The sequence below is a fragment of the Sciurus carolinensis genome, chromosome 1 (genome assembly GCF_902686445.1).
Source record: "Sciurus carolinensis chromosome 1, mSciCar1.2, whole genome shotgun sequence".
In the NCBI taxonomy this organism is placed as follows: Eukaryota; Metazoa; Chordata; class Mammalia; order Rodentia; family Sciuridae; genus Sciurus; species Sciurus carolinensis.
In genome coordinates, this window is record NC_062213.1 from 130,461,879 (window position 1) to 130,489,875 (window position 27,997).

The following is a 27,997-nucleotide window of genomic DNA, read 5'->3' on the forward strand; positions in this document are numbered from 1 at the left end:
GATGAAGGAATCATGAGATTCTTATACTGGCTTCGCCTCCGGTAGATTTGGAATATTTAAGAAGTAATTAGCACCTCTGGGTCTTAGATTTTACATGTTTATAGAGTAGAGAATAATCTTCCTCAGATCAGTATTCTAGGATTCTAACATTTATAAAGTTCAAATGGGCCTGTTCCTCAGTTTTTGCTTTTTTGATCCAATCTTAGCCCAACAAAACATTCCTCTATTTTTAATACCTAAAATTAGGTCAAGTTCTGCTTTTAGACCTTTTCTTTCCCTTCAAATCAACTGTACTTAATTTGCTCTATCCTTAAATCTTTGCACCTTGAAGTATTATGCTAAGGGCTAAATGTATGTATTATATGGGATAAATACACTCCTTTAGAAACTTGACATTAACATAGTATGATATGATGAAGATTCAATGTGAATGAATTTCTAAGCAGTCTCTTGCTTATATTTGCAAAGTTTAAATATGTTTCTTCTGAACCCATGACCAACTGGGAATGGTCACTATATTCTATTGACAAAAATGAAAAAAAAAAAAAAAAAGATAACCCTCTAAAGTATTCCTATCTTTTTTTTTTTTTTTGGTTAATTTTTACTACAGAAAAATTTAAACATAATTTAAAGAAAAGAACAGTATGATGAATTGCCATGTACTTAATATCCAGCTTTAACAATTACCAATTCATGTGCAATTGTTTCATATATATTTATCCCCATTTTATTTTGAAGCAACTACCATGTTTTATTTTTAAATATTTTAGTACTAGCACTCTTTTGAAACATTTCTGTTGTTCTTATCTGATTAGCTTTTCCCCACCTTTATTTTATTTCATTTTTTTTTTTTTTTTTTGGTGCTGGGGTGCTTTACCATTGAGTCACATTCTAGTCCTTTTTATTTTTACTTTGCGACAGGGTCTAAGTTTCTTAGGGTCTCATTAAGTTTGCTGAGGCTGGCCTCAACTTGTGATCCTCCTGCCTCAGTCTCCCCAGTGGCTGGGATTACAGGTATGTGCCACTGTACCCAGCCTTCTTTCCACCTTCTAAAGGTTTCATCTCTATTTGAAAACTGTATTCATTTCACATTTACTAAGTACTTACTACATACCAGATAACTACCCATAAATTATTTTGACTAATTTTCGCAATAATCCTGCTGGTTTTATTATTCCATCTTACACATAAGCAAACACAAATAATAATGTGATGTCAATATTTGAACTCTTCTAATTTTTTATATAGCACTCATTTCAGTATACCACTGCCTTTCTGAGGGAAACTTATTACTCTATTTCATTCCCATTGTTGTTAACAGAAAATAACTCTTAGATAACCTTAAAGTCAGGAAGATAAGAATGATGAAAATTTGTTCTACTTTACTGTAGGGCAAAGGAGGAGGAAAAGCCTGCTTTATAATTGGGAAAGAAGGCAGGTAGACTAATTCCTGGGGACCTTAAAACAAACAAACAAACAACAACAAAACCACAGGGATAACAGGGAATTTAAGTACATTTAAAAAAAAAAAAGTCCTAAGGTACCATCTCCTAGAGTAACTATGTTATGGGGAATTATATAATATGCTTTAAAGTAACTTAGGAAGCCTAATGGTGTCCCATAGTTTAACAAATAGAAATTTAGTTGAAACAAAATTCAGGTGTTCTTTTACTATAGTGTTTCTTAGCACTTTTAAGGTATAATTTTTATCTTTAATCTTTAAGAGGAGCTACAGTGTGGAAACCACCAAGTCTTAAACTTGGTGGAAGCTACATGTTCTTAGGTGGAGCATATGATGGAGCTAATATATTGTGAAACACACTCTAGAGAACATTCCTAGTAAGTTTACTACTGGCAAAAAGCTCCAATATCCCAGTTTCTTATCTAATGACATTTGTTTAGAGCTTGACCCTGCCTTAAGCCATGACACCTCAGTTATGGTTTGGGCTGCACTGGTTTTTATAAGGAAGAAAACAGGATTCCCTACTCTGCTCTGCAAGGGCACTATGTTCTTTGCAATCCAAACTGGAACTCTCAATGTATGTTTCCGTATTATCATTGTAATACACACAGTAGGCTAGTATGATTCTGTACTTTAAATATATTATTGCTTACATAAGCAGCTATAAATTATCTTGGAAGTTAACCAATAATAACAATATTTTGTGGGAAGAAAAACATATTTACGGTTATAATAAATACATCAAGTAAATTTTTGGGTATATGGTAAAAAACACAAAATTTACCATCTTAACATTTTTAAGCATATGGTGCAGTTACATTAACTATATGCATTTTGTTACACAACTCTGTATCTCTAGAACTTTCTTTGTTACAAAACTGAAAAGCTATACCCACTACACTAAACAACTCCCCTTTTCTATAATCCACCCCACTCTCAGTCTCTGGGAATCACCATTCTACTTTCTGTTTCTGAGAATTTGATTACATTGGATACCTTATATAAGCACACTAAGAAACTTTTAAAGTAGAACACAACTGTGCTTTTGGTACCAATTGCTTTCTTCACATAAAAAAAATGTGAATTAAAATACTGGTATAGAGAAAACTGGAACAACCAAGACCTTCCTTAGTAAGAAATAGGTTAATTGGAAAAACAGTCATTGTATTAGATCTAGAATTCTGAACAATTCCCAATCTACTGGAATAGCTCCAATATGTTACCTGCCAAAAAGGTTTTCAAGGAAATGAAAAAGATAGATAGTTCTCATGCCAGCTGGACATCAAAACTTTACATTATTTAAAAATGTATTCAATGTTCACTTGATTTTAAAAGACTCAAAATTATTTTTATTAAAAAATAGTTTTAATTAATGAAGAGATTTTAAAAAATTAGGCTGAAATACAAAATAATAAAATTTAAATAATTTGTTATCTTTTGTCATTGGACCTATAAAATTCAGAAGTTTACCTGAGAGCTACTGAATATAGGCTTTTTGCCAAGTCTTCGATCATCACCCTTGTCAAATGCAGCTGTAGAAAAAAACAGCAATTTATTTTTATAGGAAGCATTACTATTACTATAGAAGCACAGAAGAAATAGAATTCTGGCACAAAACATTATATTTTGATGGAAGTAACACAACAACATCTGAAACCAATGTAGTACACAAAATAATTCTCTGTTGTATTTTAGAATTTTTTTAAAGGATGTCACTTTCAATCTTATTCTCTGGTTCCTAAGATATTTGTTTTTAAAATTAATAAATAGTAAGTGCAATCTCAAAGAGTGTTCATGTATTTACAAAAAACCCAGAAATTTCTCAAGTTGTAAATTTTTAGATAACTGGTTTCATTTATTTTCCAAATTTCAAAAAATTATACATTATGACAAATATAATATTTTATAAATAATACAAGAAAATAGTTATCCTAAAAATACTCTGTTGAAATTAACTAAAAATACATCCTGGTTTTTCAAGTATGTCATGGGGAAGGTGGAAATAGAACAAAAAAATAAGATTCTATTGAAAATAAGATAAGAAACAATCCTCAAACTCCTATTATTCTTTTTAGAATTAAATGAAAATTCATTTTGTAAGTTAGGTTTATATGGGAATTATTGGGGAATTCATGTTTTGTGCTTAAAATAAGAATTTGAATGACGTCAGGAAAATATATAGGAATAATGGTATGAGGGCTATCAACATAGTTCAGTTAATATATTTCTTTCTTTTGAAAGTTATGGTGCTTTAAGATATATTTTGAAGAAAAAATATAACTTCCAAAAATTATTTGATTTTTATTAAAACAGCTAATAAAATATATTAAATTATCAAACTCTATTATTCATCTTCCACAATCTGTTCTGTAGAATATGTGCTGTAAAACAAAGCAAGATTCTGGAAGGGGCAATGTAAAGACTGACTTAGAGTAAGCAAATAACTCTGAACAACAATATATGAAAAGAAATTAATAAAAACTTTCTTCCAAAAGTCAATAACAACTAGAATGTAAGAAATGTTACAACAAAGACAACCCAAAAATATTCTTTCATCTGGGTTTCCCAATGCAGCAATTATGCATAAATCAAGATTATTATTCAACATATTTAAGGTTTATAAACATTATTATTGCACTGATGAAATATAATTGAAAGGACAGTTCTTTTTGATAATTAGCTGTATTACCAATGATATTTTGTTTAGATTTGTGTATGTATACATATGTATTTTTAATTAGTGCTTTGAATAATTAAAGAACACTGTTTGAAGTTCAACTTAACTATGAAATCCTCTAAAACAGAGAAAAACAAAGTTTGTTCCAACTAGAAAAGAGTTGAAGGACACCTTCTCATGGAATACTGATCTTATTTTGTTTCCTCACATTGTATAGATATCATAGTAAACTATCATATAAAAATCAGCATAGAAATAAGTCACTACGAAAAAAAATTCCAGTTTCTAAAAATCTCTTGATTTTTGTTATTTAAAAAATGGAATTTCTTTGAAAAGCGCTCTTTGAATAACATCTAGCTGCACTATCACGTTAGACTTACAACACAAGACACCGGCAGTTCACATTCTGACTATACCACTAAAGGATTTACATACTCATGCATTATCAAGAATATATTTCAACACACATAGCTTCCATCTTTTATAGGAAACAAATGTTTACTTCAGAAAATAGTCCCTTAGCTTAAATTGTTTTCAAGAGTATACTTGCTGAATATGCCAGTATTTTTTCTAAGGCACTGGCTTTAACCCAAAAATAGTCATGAAGCCATTTTTAGTTCCACACCCTCAAATTTTTGTTTTTTTTTTAAACAATCATATATTCTAAGGAATGCACATCTTTTGTTTAATGCTTATGTTTCAAATAGTACCTATTAAATGTCAGTGACCACTGTGTGGTTCCTGAGGGACACTCTGCAATAGCACACGCCTCATCACTGAACAAATCAATTGTGAAAAAAAATCCATCTAATCTGGACAAAACCATAAGAAAGGGTGTCTTATGAAAAAGATGGAAAACCCTTATGGCAAAATATATTTTAAAAGGGAGAAAGTATGTTTTGTAATCTGTTCTATATGAATTATATTCTTTTATACTTCTAACCTCTTCACAAGAATGCCTTTAAGCAAATTTGGCTGGAATACTATTGCAAATATACAGTAGGATTAAAAATTGATATGTATATATAAAGGAAAGGAGTTTCATTTACTAACAACGGCAAAAAAACACCATAATTTATTAAAATTGCCTCACACACTATCACTAGTTTTGATTAGCATAGTATTATTAAAACAGAAGCATACAAATGTTAATCTTACTACTTATCAGAATGCCTTCAAACTATCTGCTGTCACAAAGATCATAAAATGAGAATTAAAACATTTCAAAGCTCACATACCTGCTTGGATTTTCTGTTGATCATCTGTGCTCATCAGCTTCCAGCTTTCTGTGTGACGAACAGCATAGAAAGACTGAACCAGGAAGATCCACAGCTTATCACGCAGAGCCTGGATCTTGCACGTAAAACCCTGTGTTCAAGCAACAAATCAGCAGCTGGTGAGAGCCACATTGTCATAGCAACCAGTCATTATTCCTTTCCGAATCTACTTACTCCTAAGCTAGATCAATGATGTCATCACTTAGATTTTTAAGATCGTAGGGTACATATTATTTATGAAGGCTTACTCATTAATAGAATTTTATAGTGAACATGAAGCTAAATCTTATCCTTTCAATCAAACATTATTTTAAAACACCAATGTCCTTTATATAAATATCTTCCACAGCCTTTTAAAATCAACTATGACATTACAAGGTCAAATACTCTATGCAATAGTAATAAATATGATGAAATTTTCATCATTCTTATAGAATAAATATGCCAATAACTTGCAATTAGCTTATTAATTACCACTGATTAATTGCATTTAAAATAATATTTAAATTTTGCTTTTTCCTGGTCAATCTAATTTTATGATTTTTTTAAGAGAAAAAGGATTTAAAAATATATATCACCAAATGGCAATAATTCTACAACATACATTTTTATATCCAAAACTTCAATATAATGACCAGAGAAATATACTAGACTTACATTGTGCCAAATATCACTAAGTACCAACAACTAAGTTTAGAATAAATGATTCAAAAGGCCAAATTCTCATAAATGGAATTTTAAAACTTTTATATTATGAAAAATTCCAAACACACACAAAAGTAGAGACCATAACCAACCTCCAGATGTCCATTACCTAGCTTCAATGACTCATGCAACACTTAAAATGTACATACAATATAAATCTTAAAGTACTTCAAATATTACATCATTTCAATGAATGTTATTACATTCAATACCATTTCCTTTGTATTTTCAGAGTTCAGTAATGTGTCCACAGCCATAAGAAGAGTACAACTATTTTCAGTGGTAATATTTTCTTCAATTGCTTTTAAAATTTTATCCAACAGATCAGCTGTGCTGCTCATTGCTTGTGACTACAAAACACAGAAACTGATATTTAATAGAAATTCATGTAAAATGTGTAAGAAATGTGAAAGTCTGTCATAACAGCAGAACATTCGTAATTACTAGCTATATCAAATCAATCAGATATCATATTTGTTCTTTCTTTCCCTTTCTTTGTTAAAATGTACACACAGTTTTAAAGAGACAACACAGCCATAATAACAGAACCTAGAAATAAGCAATAGGAATTCTCTATTCTATTACTAATTTTAGAGAAAGTAGCTCCACAGTAAGTTAGGGAAGTTTTGCAAGGACCATAATTGTATTACAGACCAAAACAGTATCTTTACAACTTGGTTTTAAAAATATGGCTCTGCTGATTGAGGGTTACAGTTGGCCACAGTTACAATGTGCCTTGCCAGGGCGCTCAAACCTATCCTTCCTGCCTTCTTTGTCTTGTGAGCCAAAAATCCTATCCATTACTGCTCTAAATCTGATGCAAACATGCCATCTGCTGTGAAATTTATTTAAATCATACTAATTTAATCAAAGGCAACCTGCATATAAAAACTCTTACATAATTAAAATTACAACACAAAGATGGAACTAAAATGAATATAGGATACAGTTGTAGACATACTACCTGTAAGAGAAGAATGAAATTTTCACTCTGAATGATCTTGGAGAAGTTTTCTACAATAAATGCAATACACTCTTCTTGGAGCTGTGATGCCATAATCAGTGCTGCTTCTGTCCACTTTACTCTGGGTAAACTGATGATTAGCCTGTCGCTTTCCATCAGAAGAAAAGCAGCATTCTTATCATTCTTAGAATTAAAAAAAAATTGTAAAAAAAAAAGTTAGGTGGTATTACTGCTCATAAAATAACTTTCTAAGCAAATAAAATATTTTAGTTTTCTTGGGATGTTTCCTGCTAGAAACAAAATTACAGATAGCTAATACTTAGTCATTAGTTTTACTTATAATATTCATTCATTCATTCATTCATTCATTCATAATTACCCACAAGGGAAAATTTTGAGCTGGGAAGAAATCACCTTTATCAGGTAGCTAAAATAAACCTGAGAGCACAACTATAATGTAACTACAAAGAAAAATCCCCTTCCTTAAGATTATCACCACCAAATTAATTTGTGTGCCTGTATATATATCATTCATAACTTCATGGCTACAGTGATATCACCTGAACTTTTTTCTGACTATAAATTGTTTTATTATAAATTTAGAAAGGCTAAAAATTACTTATAATTCCCATTGACTTTCTTCCTCTTCTCTATTAGGTAAGATTCTACTTTTTATAATTTATTCATTTAATAATGATTCATTTTTGTATCACAGGAAAAATGTTCACAAATGTTCATTTTCAATATAGAAAATGAAAAGACAACTCACAAATAATGTATGCTCTCTAAGGAAAATGAAAAACAAAAAATGTTTGTTTTTTGTTTTTTGGTATTGGGAACTGAACCAGGGGTGCTGAGCTGCATCCCCAGCCCCACGTGTGTGTGTGTATGTAAATATATATATGTGTATTTTTTTACATATATATATTTATAATTTTTTTTTCTTTTTTTTTTTTTAGTTAGAGACAGGGTCTTGCTGAGTTGCTTAGGGTCTTGCAAAGTTGCTGAGATTGGCTTTGAACTCATGATCTTCCTGCCTCAGGTTCCCAAGCCACTGGGATTATAGGCATGTGCCACTGTGTTCAGCAAATTAGTGTATCTTAATCATGTCTGATGCTTAGTACATAATTATATGTTAAATAGGTATTTGATAGATTGTAGTAGCTTAAGACATGCACACAGAGTCACAAATTCTTTGTAGCTTTGTTCACTGGGAGGTAGAATTTATTTCTTCCTGCCTTGAATATGGACTGAACTTTTCACTTGCTTTAGCCAACAGTGGTGGTATACAAGTTCCAGAGCTTCACAGCTTCTGTCTTTACCCTCTAGGAATTCTGGGACCACTAGGCCATGAAGAAACTTGGTAAGAAAGACCACATGGAGTGAGAGGCCAAGCCTCCAGTTTAGACACCAGTTGAATGCCGTTACCAGAGTGAGCTCAGGCAAAGCCAGAAGAAGAATCATTCAGTCAAACCACAGAATTGTGAAAAATAATAAACTGAAGTTCTAAGCCTTTTAGTTGTGGGGTGGGTTTTTTTTTTTACACAGCAATAGATAGCTAATACACCTGGAAATGAGAAAATGAAATCTTAACATGGACTATATAATAGAGACTCTGCATGTGACTCCTGTATTGTTTAGATCTCACCTAAAGCACTGCATCTTCCCTGATCCCTAAATCTAAACCAGATACATACTGAGAATCTGGCCCTTTTTTTAAAAAGTACTTAATTGTGATTCAAACATGAACATATATATGCTTGATTAATATCTGTCTCCTTTACTATGCTGTATGTTCAAAGTATGAAACCATGTCTGCTTCTGTTCACTACTCTATCCTCAGGGCCTAGTGCAAAATTGGGTCTTAAAAGACACTCAAATATTCATTAATCTCTTAACATTATCAAATACTGAGAAATATCTGTAAGTGAATTTCTAAGATAATTTATATTTAACTTTTGAACTTAAACTCTAAAAAGTTTACCCATTTATCAAGAATTCATTAAAAAGCATTATATACTTCCACAGTTTTGTTAAAATAAAAAAAATCCTATTTTGCTATAATTGCTATAATCTGAGTTTTTTTTTTTTTTTTAGTACCATTATTCTTTCCTCCTCTGGTGATTTCCTGAGTAACTGTGCAATTACTAAGAGTTTTAGGCAATAAGCCCAATTTGCTCTACTAAAAGCATTGCTCTGGTGGTGGAGTCAAACACTGGGTATGCAAATAAATTTGGCAGGTATCTACAAAATGCTTACTCTCTCTCTCTCTCTCTCTCTATATATATATATATAGTGTTACGTGCTCAAGCAGTAGTACTTTTTTAAAGTACAGTATAGTTCATAATTTAGCTTAGAATCTATTAGAAAACTAAAATGTGGACACAGTTAAATACATAGATAATATGTGATTTTTTTTTTTTTTTTTTTGTGGTGCTGGGGATCTAACTCAGGGCCTTGTGCTTACAAGGTAAGTACTCTACCAACTGAGCTATCTCTCCAGCCCAATATGTGATCTTTTTCCATACTGATTTGAATATGTGATGAACATCAAATGTTACAGTACCCTGAGGTTCAAAGAAGGAAAAAAGTAATACTTCTAGACCAAATATAAAATTTTAATTCAATAGTTAACGATCATATGGTTCAAAATATATAGGTCATTACTAGGAAAAGTCTTCCTCTCCTTCCTATCCACAAACCACCCATTTCCAAACCAATATAATTTTTTCTTTATCTTTCAAGAGTGTTTTTATGCATATGCAAACAATATATATATAATTTTACCCTTGTTTTATTTAAATGGAGGCATTAATATATAATCTGTATGTTGCCTTTTACATTTAGCATACATCTTTAACATTTTCTTATAGGTATATGGAGCCCTTTATGGTTTTAATAGCTATGTAATAATCTATGATATAAATATATCATAAACAATTTAACTAGTCATCTACTTTTAGACATTTACATTATTTACTATGCTTCGTTATTATGTTATAATGAATTACCTTGCATATAACATATTTTATATCTCTAGGTTATATTCCTAGAAGTAAATAGCTGGGTCAATACTACTAGTCTTAGCCTGGGATCTACATAAAAACTGAGACCGAGAAACAGGCTTGTCTATAGCTTGTTTGGGGAAGTGATCTCAAAGGGGATATGATGCACTGGGAGAGAGAAAAGGATGGACGGAAAGCCCATCCAAGGTTGCATTTTCTAGTTCCTTGCTACTTGAAATGTGATCTACACTATCAGCATTAGCAACAAACCAGAACTTAATAAAAAAGTAGAGTCTCTGGTTCCTCCCTTGATTTACTGAATTAGAATTTACATTAAATGAGATTCCTCAGTGTTTTGTATATACATTAAAGTTTGAAAGGCATGGACAGAGCATTCACCATTGTAGGTGACTGGGTCTCAATCTTGTGTAGGACCTTTTTAAGAGCTGTGGAGGATGTATTTTGAATTAACCACTTGAGAGACAGAAGAGGGAAACATTTAACCACTGTCTCCCATCTCCTGGGTCAAGGTTTGCCACCTGGGGTGTCAACTTTCTTTTGTTGCCAGGCTCATACAGGTTCAGAATTGCTGAACTGGGGATATAGTTCCACTGTAGATTACGTGCCTAGTGTGCATCAAGTCCTGGGTTCAGTCCCCAGATCTGCAAAACATAAATTATTTAATGCTCAAGTGCAGGTATCCCATGTGGAGAAGTGAAGTGTCTGGAAAGAAAGAAGTGTGGTATGGCTGAGGGATTACACCTGTGAGCAGCTAGATGTTGAAGCAATGACTACTAGAGTACAAACATGGGCCAAAAGACTATGTGGGACAGCAGAGGTATCCAAAACACTGCCCATATACACTCAACCCTATATTTTGAATACACCTAACACTATATTGAATAAACATTATGAGTACTGTCTTACAAATTGTAGTGTCTTCCCTAGCAACCTAGAGAAAGGTATTTAGTGGTTCACAATCAGCATTAGAAAACAGAAGAAACAAGAAGGAGGGAGACAAAGAGACAGAAAATACCAGTATATCCTACATAGTAAGCCTAACTAAGAATTCTTTTGTAAAACTTGTGTTTCAGTTCTATTTGTGAGTTATAAGCCACAATTCTGTGTGCAAGAGATTCACTTAATATTTAAGGACATGAATACGCTGAAAGTGAAGAGATAGAAAAAGATGGCAATGACAGTAAAGAGAGGAGAAGTGGGGCTATACTTTTATCAGACATAAAAGACTAAGTCAAAAACAGCTCAAGGGACTTAGAAAGACAGTATATAATGAGAAAATAATATATAATAAAATAATATATAATGAATAGATATTATTGTATATAATATCCTGAATCAAAACACCTAAGCAAATATTAGTAGATCTGAAGACAGAGTTAGCAACACAAAGATAATATGAAACTTCAATATTCTGCATTCAACAGTAAATAGAATTAGACAGAAAAATCAACAAATAGCAGACTTGAACAACATTATAGACAACAGACCTAACACACCCACATAGAATATTCCAAATAAGAGCAGCAGAATACACATCCTTTTCAAGCATATACAAAGCATTCTCAAAAATGTCACCTACTAGATATCCAAAAGTCTTAACAAAGCTGAAACTACTGAAAACATACAGAGAATCTTTTCTGAACATAATGTGATGAAAGCAGAAATCAACAGCAGAAAGAAAGATGGAAAATATACAAATATGTGGAAATCAAATTGAATACTTTAAAATAACCAAGGGGTTAAAGAACCCAAGCTGGATGCAGAGGCGTGTGCCTATAATTCCAGTTATTTGGGAGGCTGAGGTAGGAGGATTGCAAGTTCAAGGTCAGCTTCAACAATTTAGCAAGAAGCCCTCAGTAATTTAGTGAGATCCTGTCTCAAAATAAAAAATAAAAGGGCTGGGGGTAAGCGCCCCTGGTTTCAATCCTGGTATGAGAAGAAGTAGTAAAGGGAGATTTCTGTTGATAAATGCCTGTTAAAAAAGAAGATAAATTTCAAATAAACAACCTAACTTTATACCTCAAGGAACTAATAAAAAGAAGAAACTAAGACCAAAGTTTGGTAGGAGAAAGGAAATAAAGATTTGAGAGGAAACAAATGAAAGAAATTTTAAAAAAATAAGGAAAAAACCCTAAGAGTTGTTTTTTGTTGTTTTTTTTTTTGAAAAGATAAATTAACATACCTTTAGCTAGCCTAAGAAAAATCAGAGAAGATGAAAATAAATATAATCAGAAGGACTTGGGTGTAGCTCAGTTAAAGAACTTGGTTAGCATGTGTAGTTCTCCTAATTCTGGAAAAAAAAAAAAGATCAGACATGAAATAGGTGATATTCTAACAGATGCCAAAGAAAACTGGATAATCTAGAAAAGGACAGATTCCCAGAAACATACAACCTATTAAGGATGAACCATGAAGAAACAGAATCTGAATAGATTGATAATGAATAGATATTGAGTTAGTAATAAGTCTCCTGTCAATCAATCGGTCAATAAAAGCAAACCCAGGAACAGATGACTTCATTATTAATAAATGGTTAATTCCAAAATATTTAAGGAATTCTTATAACTTCACAGTAAAAAACCTAATAATTGACAATTAACAAGTTGAAGACTTTAATAGACATTTCTCAAAAGGGATAAACACATGCCCCAAAGCATATAAGATGCTCAATATCACTAATCATCAGCAAAATGTAAGTTAAAGCTACAATGGGACATCACCACACACCTGTTAAGATGGTTATTACATTTAAAAAAGTGTTGATGAGGATGTGGAAGATGCAAAATGGTGTAGCTACTATGGAAAACAGCATGGAGATTCTTCAAAAAATTAAAAGTAGAACCTACTATAGGACCTCATAATCCTATCTGTGATTATTTATTCAAAAGAAGTGAAGTCAAGATCTTGAAAAAATACCTGAATTCCCATGTTCACTGCAGCACTATTTATAATAATCAACATGTGGAAGCAACCTGAACATCCAATGAGAATGAATGGACAATGAAAATGTGGCATATACATCTAGTGGTAAAGTATTCAGTCTTAAAAAGAAGAAACTTGCAATATGCAACAACATGGACAAACCTTGAGGACATTAAGCTGAGTGAAATAAGTTAGTCACAGAAAGACAAATGCTGCTGACTCATTTATACAAGGTATCTAAGAGTCAAACCCACATGATTAGAGAATAAAATGGTGGTTGCCAGAGGCTAGGGTAGAAGGAAATGGGGAGTTGTTATCAATGGGGCCACAAGTTATGGTTATACATAACTATTTAAGTTCTAGAGATCTGTTGTACAGCATTATGTCTATAGCTAACAATACTATACTGAACACTTCAAAATTGATTAAAGTGCTAGGGGTGTAGCCCACTGGGAGAGTACATGCTTAGCATGAGCAAGTCCCTGGGTTCAATCCCTAATGCCAGGTGGAAAAGAAAGGGTAGACCTCATGTTAAGTATTCTTTCCAAAATAAAATAATCAAGGTTCAGGATAAATGGCAAGCAAATAAATATAAAATAATATTAATAAAGTAGAAGGCCCAGCTATAATTTGTATGTAAGATCAATTATCTTCAGATAAAAGTCATATTAATAAGCTTTGGCCAAAAGCAAAGCTTTTGGAGATATGCGAATACACAGAAAAGAAATATCTGAAAATGCAATTCATTTTTAGTTGGTATTGAATGTGTAAAAATGTAACAATTTAGAATTCTTATTTAAAAAATAATATTATAAATATGATACATACACATTAAAAAATATTTTCTGAAAGGCCAATTTGGGGTTGAGGTTTAAAAAACAGAAAAAGAAAAGGAAGACAAGAAGACTGCTTATTCTTTGTTTCATTTTTCTGTATAATATTTCAAATTTCAATGTGAAAAAAATATTCTATATCAATGAAGCTAAATACATTTGATTTCTGTAACAAAATACAATGAATGTTAAATTAATATTTCTTAAAATTTGTCCAATCTACAAAAAAAGACAAAATTTTGTAATAATCACCATGATGTCTAAAAGTCTATTGATCAGATTCAGGGTTTGGCCATTCTGATGTTCATCTTTTCATCTGTCTTAAAAGAAAAGTCAAGCATTCACAAAGTTTGTAAGGATCTAATTAGACCTACAAACTCAAAGTAATATAGCATAGCAGAGGGAAAGGCATTTTTTGAAGGGCTTATTCTTCAATTAAACTCATACTACTTGTAAGAAAATAAATCAAACTTATTAACAAGGATATTCAGCTAAAATCTTTTGTAGTCTGGCCTTAGACTGTCCCCAGACTCATCTCTCATTTCAGATACAGCACAATAACACTGCCTAGTCTCCATGTCCCTGGTCACATTTTTAGTCTGTCAGGAATGCCCTAACCTACTTATTTTGAAATTGCATTATACCTTCAGGTTCATCTCAAATTACTTCTGTCATTATTCCAGTCAGATTGATTATTTAATCTGTTATCCTATATATATACCTGAATTATAAAATTATACCTATTCATTCATTTGACAATATGTACTGAGTACCTAATACATTAGGCACTGTTCTAAAGCTAGTGCTTTAATGGTAAATAAAACTGACATGGAACTTAATGCTATTACTTATCACAATCTAATTTGTATTTTATTACTTACATGCCCATTCTTCCATCAATTTGTTAGTTTCTTGAAGTCAAACCCCTGACCCCCCAAAAAACCAAAAAACTTTGCCCACATTGAGCACTTAACATATTTAGAATGGCAGCAATTGGTTTTAAGACTGAACTTTGTCATTTACTGACACTGTGAACTTGAACAAAAGCACTTGCCTCCCATTTTCTTTTCTTAATGTGTGAAATGGAGATAGTACTTCTCTTATACTAAATATCACAAGAAATAAGAAGTATTTTTGAACTCTTAAATGTCTAAAAAAATCACTAAATATGGGTGCTACTACATTTAGTAAATAATGCTTCTATTTCTACTGCACTGAAGTATAGCTGGGACAACTACTTGCCTTCATGAACAGGAATTAACTATTCAATGACTAAGGAAACTAATGCAAAATTGTAAGCAAAAAAACTACAAAGTCCTTCATAGGCATAAACATAGATTTAGATTTTGTAGTGGCATCCTGTGAGCTAATAGCCTACAGGTTTGTTTTCCTAGTTAGATTTAGATATGTACCTTCTATGTAACCAAGTCTGATGTTATTATTCAGAGTTCAATCAGAGAAACAGGACCACTAGGAGAGGTGTGTGTGTGTGTGTGTGTGTGTATGTACAAATATTTTACAGGGACTTGAAATCACACAATTGTGGGAGCTGATTAAACAGTCTGCATCTGATTATGTAGTTTGAAGTTCACTGGACAGGAGCTGAGAAGGCCAGATGGATGTAAAGTGAGGAAGAGCAAGGACAAGCCAATACCAAAAGCACCAAGTGGAACCCACAAGGGTGGACTTGTATTAGTCATGTTGCCTCCAACCTGGGTAAAATGGGCAACCTATAGGAAATACTGGTGCCTTTAACTATGGAGCTAAGCACATACATGGCCCAGGGTAAAAAAAGCTGAAAGTGTACAGAGTAAAGTGGAACAGTTAGCAGGCCAAGATAATGAGATAAGTCAGTATAGAAGCAACATTTGAGACTTAATAGCAATAATAACCACTTCTACCCTAAAAATTTCATACCAAATTGTCTTTTGTGGCCATTCTAACTTGAAGTATACAAAGAAGAAAATTCTGGAAAGTAAGGTCTACCCTAGTCAGACTAACACGTTACAAAGCTAATACAGTCAACCCCTTGTCAACTGGCACACATACACTTCTCTATAAACCACACTTAGTTCCCAAATGGAGACAATAACAGTCACGTTTCTACCTAAAATGATACAACTAATGCCCATACAACAAACATACTAATGCTTTTTTTTCCCACTTTTTAAAATTTTTTAATTTTTTAATTTTTACAGAATGCATTTTGATTCATTGTACACAAATGGGGTACAACTTTTCATTTCTATGGTTGTACATGATGTAGATTCACACCATTTGTGTAATCATACATGTACACAGGGTAATGATGTCTGTCTCTTTCTACCATCTTTCATACCCCTGTCCTCTCCCCCCCTCTCATTTCCCTCTACATAATCCAAAGTTCCTCCATTCTTCTCTTACCCCCCAACCCTATTATGTGTCATCATCTGCTTATCAGAGAAAACATTTGACCTTTGGTTTTGGGGGATTGGCTTATTTCACTTAGCATGATATTCTCCAATTCCATTCATTTACCTGCAAATGCCATAATTTCATTCTTCTTTATGGCTGAATAACATTCCATTGTGTACATACACCACAGTTTCTTTATCCATTCATCTATTGAAGGGCAACTAGGTTGGTCCCACAATCTAGCTATTCTTTTTTTTTTTTTAATTTATTTTTTTATTGTAAACAAATGGGATACATGTTGTTTCTCTGTCTGTACATGGCGTAAAGGCATACCATTTGTGTAATCATAAATCTACATAGGGTAATGTTGTTTGATTCATTCTGCCATTTTTTCCCTTCCCCCCCTCCCCTCCCACCCCTCCCCTCCATCTATACAGTCCTTCCTTCCTCCATTCCTGCCCCCCTCCCTAAACCCAACTCCAACCCCAACACTAACCCTTCCCACCCCCCATTATGTGTCATCATCCACTTATTAGCGATATCATTCTTCCTTTGGTTTTTTGAGATTGGCTTATCTCACTTAGCATGATATTCTCCAGTTTCATCCATTTGCCTGCAAATGCCATAATTTTATCGTTCTTTATGGCTGAGTAATATTCCATTGTATATATATACCACATTTTCTTTATCCATTCATCAATTGAAGGACATCTAGGTTGGTTCCACAATCTGGCTATTGTGAACTGAGCAGCTATGAACATTGATGTGGCTGTATCTCTGTAATATGCTGATTTTAAGTCCTTTGGGTATAGGCCGAGGAGTGGGATAGCTGGGTCAAATGGTGTTTCCATTCCAAGTTTTCTAAGGAATCTCCACACTGCTTTCCAGAGTGGCTGCACTAATTTGCAGCCCCACCAACAATGTAAGAGTGTACCTTTCTCCCCACATCCTCGCCAACACCTGTTGTTGCTTGTATTCTTGATAATTGCCATTCTAATTGGGGTGAGATGGAATCTTAGGGTGGTTTTGATTTGCATTTCTCTTATTACTAGAGATGTTGAACATTTTTCCATATGTTTGTTGATTGCTTGTATATCTTCTTCTGTGAAGTGTCTATTCATTTCCTTAGCCCATTTGTCAGTTGGATTATTTACATTCTTGGTGTAGAGTTTTTTGAGTTCTTTATAGATTCTGGAAATTAGCGCTCTATCTGTAGTATGATTGGCAAAGATTTTCTCCCACTCTGTAGGCTCTTTCTTTGCATTGCTGATAGTTTCCTTTGCTGAGAGAAAGCTTTTTAGTTTGAATTTATCCCAGTTATTAATTCTTGCTTTTATTTCTTGTGCTATGGGAGTCCTGTTGAGGAACTCTGGTCCTAAGCCGACATGTTGAAGCTCTGGACCTACTTTTTCTTATATAAGATGCAAGGTCTCTGGTCTGATTCCGAGATCCTTAATCCATTTTGAGTTTAGTTTCGTGCATGGTGAGAGATATGGGTTTAGTTTCATTCTGTTGCATATGGATTTCCAATTCTCCCAGCACCATTTGTTGAAGAGGCTATCTTTTCTCCATTGCATATTTTTGGCCCCTTTGTCTAGTATGAGAAAATTGTATTTATTTGGGTTTGTGTCCGTGTCCTCTATTCTGTACCATTGATCCACCTTTCTATTTTGGTACCAATACCATGCCGTTTTTGTTATTGCTTTGTAGTAGAGTTGAAGATCTGGTGTTGCGATACCCCTTGCTTCACTCTTTCTGCCAAGGATTGCTTTAGCTATTGTGGGTTTTTTATTCTTCCAGATGAATTTCATAATTGCTTGCTCTATTTCTGTAAGGTACATCATTGGGATTTTAATTGGAATTGCATTGAATCTGTATAGCACTTTTGGTAGTATGGCCATTTTGACAATATTAATTCTTCCTATCCAAGAACATGGGAGATCTTTCCATCTTCTAAGGTTTTCTTGAATTTCTTTCTTTAGTGTTCTGTAGTTCTCATTGTAGAGGTCTTTCACCTCTTTTGTGAGATTGATTCCCAAATACTTTATTTTTTTCGAAGCTATTGTGAATGGGGTAGTTTTCCTAATTTCTCTTTCTGAAGATTCATCACTTATGTATAAAAATGCCTTAGATTTATGTGCATTGATCTTATATCCCGCTACTTTACTGAATTCACTTATGAGATCTAAAAGTTTTCTGGTGGAATTTCCTGGTTCCTCTAAGTATACCATCATATCATCAGCAAATAGGGATAGTTTGAGTTCTTCTTTTCCTATTCGTATCCCTTTAATTTCTTTGGTCTGTCTAATTGCTCTGGCTAGAGTTTCAAGGACGATATTGAATAGAAGTGGTGAAAGAGGGTATCCCTGCCTTGTTCCAGTTTTTAGAGGGAATGCTTTCAGTTTTTCACCATTTAGAATGATATTAGCCATGGGCTTAGCGTAGATGGCCTTTACAATGTTAAGGAATGTTCCCACTATCCCTATTTTTTCTAGTGTTTTTGAGCATGAAGGGGTGCTGTATTTTATCAAATGCTTTTTCTGCATCTATCGAAATAATCATGTGATTCTTGACTTTAAGTCTATTGATATGGTGAATGACATTTATTGATTTCCTGATGTTGAACCAACCTTGCATCCCTGGGATGAAACCCACTTGATCATGGTGCACTATCTTTTTAATATGTTTTTGTATGCGATTTGCTAAAATTTTGTTTAGAATTTTTGCTTCGATGTTCATTAAGGATATTGGTCTGAAATTTTCTTTCCTCGATGTGTCTCTGTCTGGTTTAGGAATCAGGGTAATATTGGCTTCATAGAATGAGTTTGGGAGAGTTCCCTCCTCTTCTATTTTCTGGAATACTTTGAGAAGTATTGGAATGAGTTCTTCTTTAAAAGTTTTGTAGAACTCGGCTGAGAACCCATCTGGTCCTGGACTTTTCTTTGTTGGAAGGCTTTTGATGACTTCTTCTATTTCATTACTTGAAATTGGTCTATTTAAATTGTGTATGTCCTCCTCGTTCAGTTTAGGCAATTCATATGTCTCTAGAAACCTGTTGATGTCTTCGAAATTTTCTATTTTGTTGGAGTATAGGTTTTCAAAATAGCTTCTAATTATGTTTTGTATTTCAGTCGTGTCTGTTGTGATATTTCCTTGTTCATTCCGAATTTTAGTGATTTGGGTTTTCTCTCGTCTTCTCTTTGTTAGTGTGGCTAAAGGTTTATCAATTTTGTTTATTTTTTCGAAGAACCAACTATTTATTTTGTCAATTTTTTGTATTGTTTCTTTCGTTTCAATTTCATTGATTTCAGCTCTCAGTTTAACTATTTCCTGTCTTCTACTACTTTTGGTGTTGGTCTGTTCTTCTTTTTCTAGGGCTTTGAGCTGTAGTGTTAGGTCATTTATTTTTTGAGTTTTACTTCTTTTATTAAATGCGCTCCATGAAATAAATCTTCCTCTAAGTACCGCTTTCATAGTGTCCCAGAGATTTTGATATGATGTTTCTTTGTTCTCGTTTACCTCTAAGAATTTTTTAATTTCCTTCCTAATATCTTCTGTTATCCATTCATCATATAGTAGCATATTGTTTAATCTCCAGGTGTTGGAGTAGTTTCTGTTTTTTACTCTTTCATTAATTTGTAACTTCAATCCATTATGATCTGATAGAATACAAGGTAGTGTCTCTATCTTCTTGTATTTGCTGACATTAGCTTTGTGGCATAATATATGGTCTATTTTAGAGAAGGATCCATGTGCTGCTGAGAAGAAAGTGTATTTGCTCTTGGTTGGATGGTATATTCTATAAATGTCTGTTAAGTCTAAATTATTGATTGTGTTATTGAGATCTATGGTTTCTTTGTTCAATTTTTGTTTGGAAGACCTGTCCAGTGGTGAAAGAGGCGTGTTAAAATCACCTAGTATTATTGTGTTATGGTCTATTTGGTTTCTAAAATTGAGAAGGATTTGTTTAACATACATGGATGAGCCACTGTTTGGGGCATAGATGTTTATGATTGTTATATCTTGCTGATTTATGCTTCCCTTAAACAGTATGAAATGTCCTTCTTTATCCCTTCTAACTAACATTGGCTTGAAGTCCACATTATCTGAAATGAGGATGGATACTCCAGCTTTTTTGCTGAGTCCATGTGCATGGTATGTTTTTCCCCATCCTTTCACCTTAAGTCTATGGGTATCTCTTTGTATGAGGTGAGTCTCTTGCAGGCAACATATTGTTGGATCTTTCTTTTTAATCCAATCTGCCAGTCTATGTCTTTTGATTGATGAATTCAGGCCATTAACATTCAGGGTTATTATTGAGCTATGATTTGTATTCCCAGTCATTTGGTTCATATTTAAAATTTTTGACACATCTTGGTTCCTCCTTTATTTGACAGTTCCTTTAGGATAATTCCTCCCTTTGCTGATTTGCTTCTTTGTTTTTTATCTCTTCCTCATGAAATATTTTGCTGAGAATGTTCTGTAATGCTGGCTTTCTTTTTGTAAATTCTTTTAGCTTTTGTTTATCATGGAATGATCTTATTTCATCGTCAAATTTGAAGGTAAGTTTTGCTGGGTATAAGATTCTTGGTTGGCATCCATTTTCTTTCAGAGCTTGAAAAATGTTGTTCCAGGCCCTTCTAGCTTTTAGGGTCTGGATTGAAAAATCTGCTGATATCCGTATTGGCTTCCCCCTGAATGTAATTTGGTTCTTTTCTCTCACAGCCTTTAAAATTCTGTCTTTATTTTGTATGTTAGGTATTTTCAATATAATGTGCCTTGGTGTGGGTCTGTTGTAATTTTGTGTATTTGGAGTCCTATAAGCCTCTTGGACTTGATTTTCCATTTCATTCTTCAGATTTGGGAAATTTTCTGATACTATTTCTTCAAATAGATTGTTCATTCCTTTGGTTTGTTTCTCTAAGCCTTCCTCAATCCCAATAATTCTCAAATTTGGCCTTTTCATGATATCCCATAGTTCTTGGAGATTCTGTTCATGATTTCTCACCATCTTCTCTGTTTGTTCAACTTTGTTTTCGAGGTTAAATATTTTGTCTTCAATATCTGAAGTTCTGTCTTCCAGCTGTTCTATCCTATTGGTTATGCTTTCTATGGAGTTCTTAATTGGTTTATTGTTTCCTTCATTTCAAGGATTTCTGTTTGGTTTTTTTTCAATATCTCTAACTCTTTATTGAAATGTTCTTTTGCTTCCTGTATTTGCTCTGTTAACTGTTGATTGGTGTGATCGTTCAATGCCTGCATTTGTTCTTTCATCTCATCGTTTGCTTCCCTAATCATTTTAATTATGTACATTCTGAACTCCCTTTCTGTCATTTCTTCGGCCATGCTGTCGTTGGATTTTATTGATGTAACATCTAGATTTGTTTGGGGCATTTTCTTCCCTTGTTTTCTCATATTGTTCAGGAATCAGTGGGTCATTAAGATATTGCAGATTTCCTCTATCAACTTATAATGTCCCTGAAGATTGCTAGTATATCCCCTCTTATCCTTCAGTAGCCTGAAGTCTTGGAGGAGGTTGATAATGCAGAGCTCCACGAATAAGCTGTCTCTCTAGGGGTGGTGACCCTCAGGTGGCGTATATTCCCTGCTAGTGGGCAGAGGTGCCTCCACTTGTTGACCAATTGTCATCCAATGGGGAACTAGACTGCGGGCTGAGGCAAGGCCTGTTTGTGCCTATGTCTCTGGCTTTACCGTCCCTGTGGGAAACCTCCCCCGGCCGGGAAGAGTCACTCGGTGGGGACGTCTCCCTGGTCAGTTGCCCTCCTAGAGGTTCCCCTCAATCTACAACTACCACCTGGGCTGGGCTGTCTTCCTCTGTAACGATCCCAGGGGCCCGGACCTACGTCCTGGGCCTGGGAGCCTCACCCTTCGCAGGCGAGTCTCCTTAGGCTGCCTCTCCCAGAGAATCTGCCCGCCGCCCTGGAAACTTCGCTCCGCCCCTAGGCGTGTCTCTGTGCAGCTCTTCCAGCAAGAAGCCACCTAGCTCCTGGGACCCTGCTCTGCACCAATCGCCTGGCTATGCAGCCCCTCCCCTGAGCCGCCACCTGGAGCCCCGTACAATAGCTCCGAGACCCAGAGACCCGCCACACACCTCCTCCTCCAGACAGCCGCCCGGTTTCCGACGCAGTCACTAGGAGTCCAAGCAACTCACTTCGGGTCTCCTCCTCCCGCCAACCACCCGTAGCCCTAGGCAGTCACTCCAAGTCCAAGTGACCCGCTCTGTTCCTCCTCCTCCTCCTTGGGGTAGCCCCCGGGGTGTTCAGGAGCGGTGGCTCCGAGACCAGGTGACTCACCATGCTCCTCCTCCAGGCAGGCCACCGGTGTTCAGGAGCGGTCGCTTTTAGTCCAATCAACTCACCACTCGCCTCCTCCTCTGGCAACCGCCTGTGGTTCTGATGCAGTCACTCCCAGACTAAGCGTCCCACCGCTCTCCTCCTCCAGGCAGGCCACCAGTGTTCTGGAGAAGCTGCTCCGAGTTCAAACAGCTCGTCACGCAACTCCTCCTCCGGCAACCGCCCGCGGCTCTGATGCAGTCACTCCCAGGTCAAGCAACACGCCGTGCTCCTCCTCCTCCTCCGGGCAACCTCCCGACACTCAGGAGCGCTCGCTCTGAGTTCAAAGAGCTCACCACGCAGCTCCTCCTCTGGCAACCGCCCGTGGCTCTGATGCAGTCACTCCTAGACCAAGCATCCCGCCGTGCTCCTCCTCTTCCTCCGGGCAACCCCCCAGTGTTTAGAAGCGGTTGTTCTGGGTCCAAACAGCTCGCCATGCAGCTCCTCCCCAGGCAGCCGCCCGGAGCCCCAGCGGCTGCTCGAGTCCAAGCGCTATGCTCACAATCTAGCTATTCTTAAAACAAGACACAAAGTTCTTTTTTTTCCTTTTTGTCCTTCAGTGATAATCATTCTTCTTTAAACTGATTCATCAGTTCTCCCTTATTCTTGAATCTTAAACATGGAGATATAAAGTTGTTAACTATCTTAGATCAATGTCTTATATTAGATAGTAGGGGAATGAGAAAGTGGGAAAAACCCAAAAATATTTAAGGATTAATATGTAGACAAATACACTCATGTAAAAGGGATATGAAGACTGTATGTTTATATTACAGCTACTGCCATACTCATTATGTGGCCATAACTGTTATTTACAATGATTCTACTATCCATTCCATATTCCCTTTGCCCTCACCAAGTGCCTCTGCTATTTATAGTTCTTTATCTGGTAGTGGCCTAAACTTTTATTCCTAAACAAACTGGGTCATTATCAGCACTAAATTAGGTTGCTAAAATTTTCTACTGATGTTACTCATAGAACCTGGGAGTACTGCATCCCAGATGTGCTTTTCCTTATCACACTGTATGGTAGCAACCCAATCTCCCCTTAACAGTCAGGGCTCAACCTATCAGTAATTTATATTCTTTGCATGTGGATTTACAAAGTCGTCAGATAAAGACAATCTCAAGTTTCTATTTTTTTTTTTTTTTTTGGAATCATTATATGTTCCCAGATGGAAGCATTCTTTTTGGAACTAAGACCTCTAGATCAGCAGAGCCCAAAGTTGCAGGGAAAGGAAGCTAAAAAAAAAAAAAAATTGCTAATGAATCACCAGAAGTAATTAAAAAAAAATATCTTTGCTGTTGTTAATGGATCTTTTATTTTATTTATTTACATGTGGTGCTGAGTAGAAACCCAGGGTCTCACACATGCCAGGCAAATGTTCTGCCACTGAATCACAACTCCAGCCCCAGGAGTAATTTTGTATAGACCTATTTCCATTTCTACATTTCAATTTCTAGATTCATAAATCCTGGATATGGGACAAATAGCACCTTAAATTAAAAATTAAGAGTACATATTGTATCCTGGGGTTCATTGCCCCAGTCCCCCAAGAAATTGCAACCTCGTTGGCAATGTTAATGTGTCTTCAACAGACCATTCCTCCATTCTATCAAGTCAGTTACTTCAACATGATGGGGAAACTCATAAGTCCAATAAATTCCATGACTTTGGGCCCCTTGTTGTATTTCATTTGCTGTAAAGTGATGTGTCATTGTGATTGTGATTGTCACAGTCATTATGTCATAAGTGATTAGTGATGCTATGTGGAATATCAAGATTATGGATAATGTATTATGTAAATTCATGAATAGTAGTTTTAGCAGAAACACTGTGAGCTAGGGAAGAAAATTTATATCCAGAGAAATGTCTATTTTAATGAGAAAAAAGCACAGCCTTTTCCATGATGGAAATAGGCCAATAAAAACAACCTACCATCAGGTAGGTGGCTGAACCCTTGAAGAATGGTACCACTGAGAAATTTCTGATATCCAGATTTTCCTTGGTGAGTACATATTGCTTGGTCCATATTGCTGAGTCAATGCACAACCTCCATCTCTGGGAGCCCTCTTTCATAATGTGATTCTGCCTCTCTGACTAAACCTGACTAATGAATAACTGAGTACTGAAAGTGGTTTCAGAGGAATAGAAACTTAAGGTTAGACAGAGTAAAATGGTTCTACATTATCTAGAATTGATTTTCTCACTTGCTTTTTATAACATTCTCCATTTATATTTAAATAATTCAAAGTACCATACAAAAGTGAAAAAACTGTGTTGATGGCACACATAAGTAAGAGTATTCAGTTTATACTCACTAATGATTGAATCAACATATTAAGGCAATTTTTCTGAATCTCAGGAGGTACATTTGCAAAGCTTCTCTCAGACCAAAACCTTGCAAAATGCTTTACAATCCACCTGTTAGAATCAAAGAATTCCAAGTTAGAAAAATGAAAACATTTTTACTTAGAATAGTTAGTAACATTTTTGTTTTCAATTATATAAATTGTACACATATGTTTTGACCAACTCATATTATTTTATAAGTTCTAAAAGGGACTTAACTATACTATATTTTCTATAAAAACATTTTAAGCCATGTTGGGTTATGTGCACAGATTTTAACCATGGTTCATTAAGCTAATATAAATTGATCCCAAGCATCTTGAGTTAATATCTAAATCAATACTTTCACTCAATTGGAGCAACAAGTTAAGGACTAAATTACTTACATTGTGCCCAAGAAAACAGATCAAGTGTAAAACTGCTCACAAAATTAAGAGAATAAAAGAACAAAATCCCTGAATTTATAACAGCAGTACTTCTTAATATAACTTACTTCATGCAGTCAGCAAAAAGACTTTCCACTCCAACTGAATGAGCAATAATTAGGCATTCCAGTATAGAAGTCAATGTTCTAGAAATGGGCTAAAATTGATAGAGAGAAAATACTGCTTTTATTCCTTTTCAATTTGCAGTGGGGCAAAGTATTTGACTCATAAAGAAAATGTGATTTATATATCTAAACTATAAATACATGCAATTCAAAATTTGATGAGTTACAAAAACAATTTTCTTCACTTAATTCTGTATCTGGAATTAACTTCTGTTGGGATTCTGCCTATGAGCATGCTGTGTAATTAATGTCTTAATTTTTTTTTCTAAAAACACCTTTCCACACAAAAACCTATATACAGATGTTTAAAGCAGCTTTATTAATTATTCCTAAAACTTGCAAACAACCAAGATATCCTTCAGTAGGTGAATGGATAAATGAGCTATAATACATGCAAGCAATGGAATGTTCACACATCCATGAATGACCTATCATGTCAAGAAAAGACATAGAGGAAATCTGAATAATATTACTAAGTGAATATTAATAAGAAGACATTAGGAAAAGGTTATCTACTATATGATTTCAACTATGTAACAATATGGAAAAATCAAATCTATGGGAACAGAAAAAAGATCAGTGGTTGCTAGGGGACAGTAGGGAAAGAAGGATTTTTAGGGCACTGAAAATACTCAGCATGTCATTATACATTTGCCCAAACCCATGGAATATATAACACCAAGAGTGAACTCTAATGTAAACTACAGACTTTGGGTGATAATGATGTGTCAATGTAGGTTCATCAACTATATCAAATGTACCACTCTGGTCAAAAGTGCTGATAATATGTGGAGGTAGTAGATATATAGGCTATCTCTATATTTTTTTCTCAATTTAAAAAAAATGTAACCAACCCCATATGTTGACCTTGGATAAAAATAGAATTAGATTATAACACAATGTTTGTAAAATACATATATAAAAGTATTAATTAAAACAAAAGGTAGATACAAGTAGGGAAAACATACTACTGCTCTTAGTATTAAGCCCATGTGCTATGTATTGCTCATGCCATGGATTTTCAGGTTTTGGACTGTTCCTAGGCACATCTATTTTCCCTTTAGGTTGAATTTCTCTTTATACACATTTATTAGTTATGAGCTTGGGTTTATACACACCAAGACCAGCAAAAAGTCAATTTATATATCTAGCCTCTAAATATATACTTCAAAAAATCCTCTTCTCTCAAAGCAGAGCAACAGTTTCTTTAGAAATGTCTCTAGCATAGTTCTTCCAATAAGGTCAGTAATTTCCAACTTTTAATTTAATTTTAATTAAACTAATTTAATCCTCTATCAAATTAATCTATTAATTCAATCTTCTACTACAAAGTGTTATAGGCTGGGCATAGTGGTGCATGCCTGTAATTCAAGTGGCTTGAGAGGCTGAGGCAGGAGGATTGAAAGTTCAAAGCCAGCCTCAGCAATTTAGCAAGGCCCTAAGCAGCTCACCCTGTCTCAAAATAAAAAAAGGGTTGGGGATGTGGTTTAGTGGTTAAGTGCCCCTGGGTTCAATCCCTGGTACCAAAAAAAAAAAAAAAAAAAAAAAAAGTGTTCTAGTAGTATTTAAGAACTAAATATAAATACTTTGCATATTAACAATTTAAATGAAGCAATTAAAATCCCGATAAGATAATCGGAGTTCCTAAAATCAAAAATGACTATCACTATTATAGGTTATATGATGATAACTCTGATAATTCTACTAAGTTAAATAATTTGGTTTCTTTTTTTTCTTTTCTTTTGTTTTAGTTGTAGATGAACACAATGCCTTTGTTTTATTGATTTATTTTTATGCTCTACCACTGACCTAATTTGGTTTTCTGACCTACTTAAGACAGGAGTATCAAATTAGTGTGACAGTCTAAGAGCACTCCGAAGCCTGAAAAACTGTAAAAGTATGCACAAGTTAAAAAGTTCAACAGTCTAATTTTGCTTAGAAACAACCAGTCTTATATAATATGAAATCTACTGATATATAACAATAATAATTGCTATAAATTATCAAAATGTATATTTTTTAAAAACTTGCTGCTTAAAGCAGAAGACTGGCAAACTTCAGCCGGTGGGAAAAATCTAGCCCACCACTGGTTTTGTGAATAAAGTTTTATCAGAACGCTGCCATGTTACTTTATTTATATATTGTCTATAGCTGCCTTTGATCTACATTAGCAGAGCACAGTTGTGATACAGACAACAGGATTCACAAAGTCTTGAAGTTTTTTTTTGTGGGGGGGGTGCAGGGTAGTACAATCCAGGGGTGCTTTACCACTGAGCTACATCCCCAGCCCTTTTCATTTTTTAAATTTTGAGACAAGGTCTCACTAAGTTGCTTTACAGAAAAAATCTGCTGACTCCTGGTTTAAAGGGATAACTCTGGCTCTTTGAGAATTTATTTATAAGGAAATGATGACTCCCAAGGTTTTTTTGTAATGGCATGACTGACCTTTAGTCATTTTCTAAAACCTGTTTGCAGAATGTG

At 34.5% G+C, this 27,997-nt stretch overlaps 1 protein-coding gene across 4 annotated transcripts in view; it reads right to left on the minus strand.

Annotated features, from left to right (window-relative positions):
- Positions 1-27,997, minus strand: part of Btbd8 (BTB domain containing 8) — a 99,172-nt gene that overhangs the window by 9,474 nt on the left and 61,701 nt on the right. For 3 of the 4 annotated variants that reach the window (XM_047519856.1, XM_047519839.1, XM_047519864.1), the window contains 6 exons: positions 25,460-25,548; positions 24,936-25,038; positions 7,086-7,268; positions 6,334-6,471; positions 5,378-5,507; positions 2,933-2,994 (listed from right to left, as the gene is read on the minus strand). In XM_047519856.1, coding sequence (XP_047375812.1) covers positions 2,933-2,994; positions 5,378-5,507; positions 6,334-6,471; positions 7,086-7,268; positions 24,936-25,038; positions 25,460-25,548 — 705 coding nt within the window. The remainder of the gene's footprint in view (positions 1-2,932; positions 2,995-5,377; positions 5,508-6,333; positions 6,472-7,085; positions 7,269-24,935; positions 25,039-25,459; positions 25,549-27,997) is intronic. The other variant, XM_047519846.1, reaches the window with a different exon arrangement.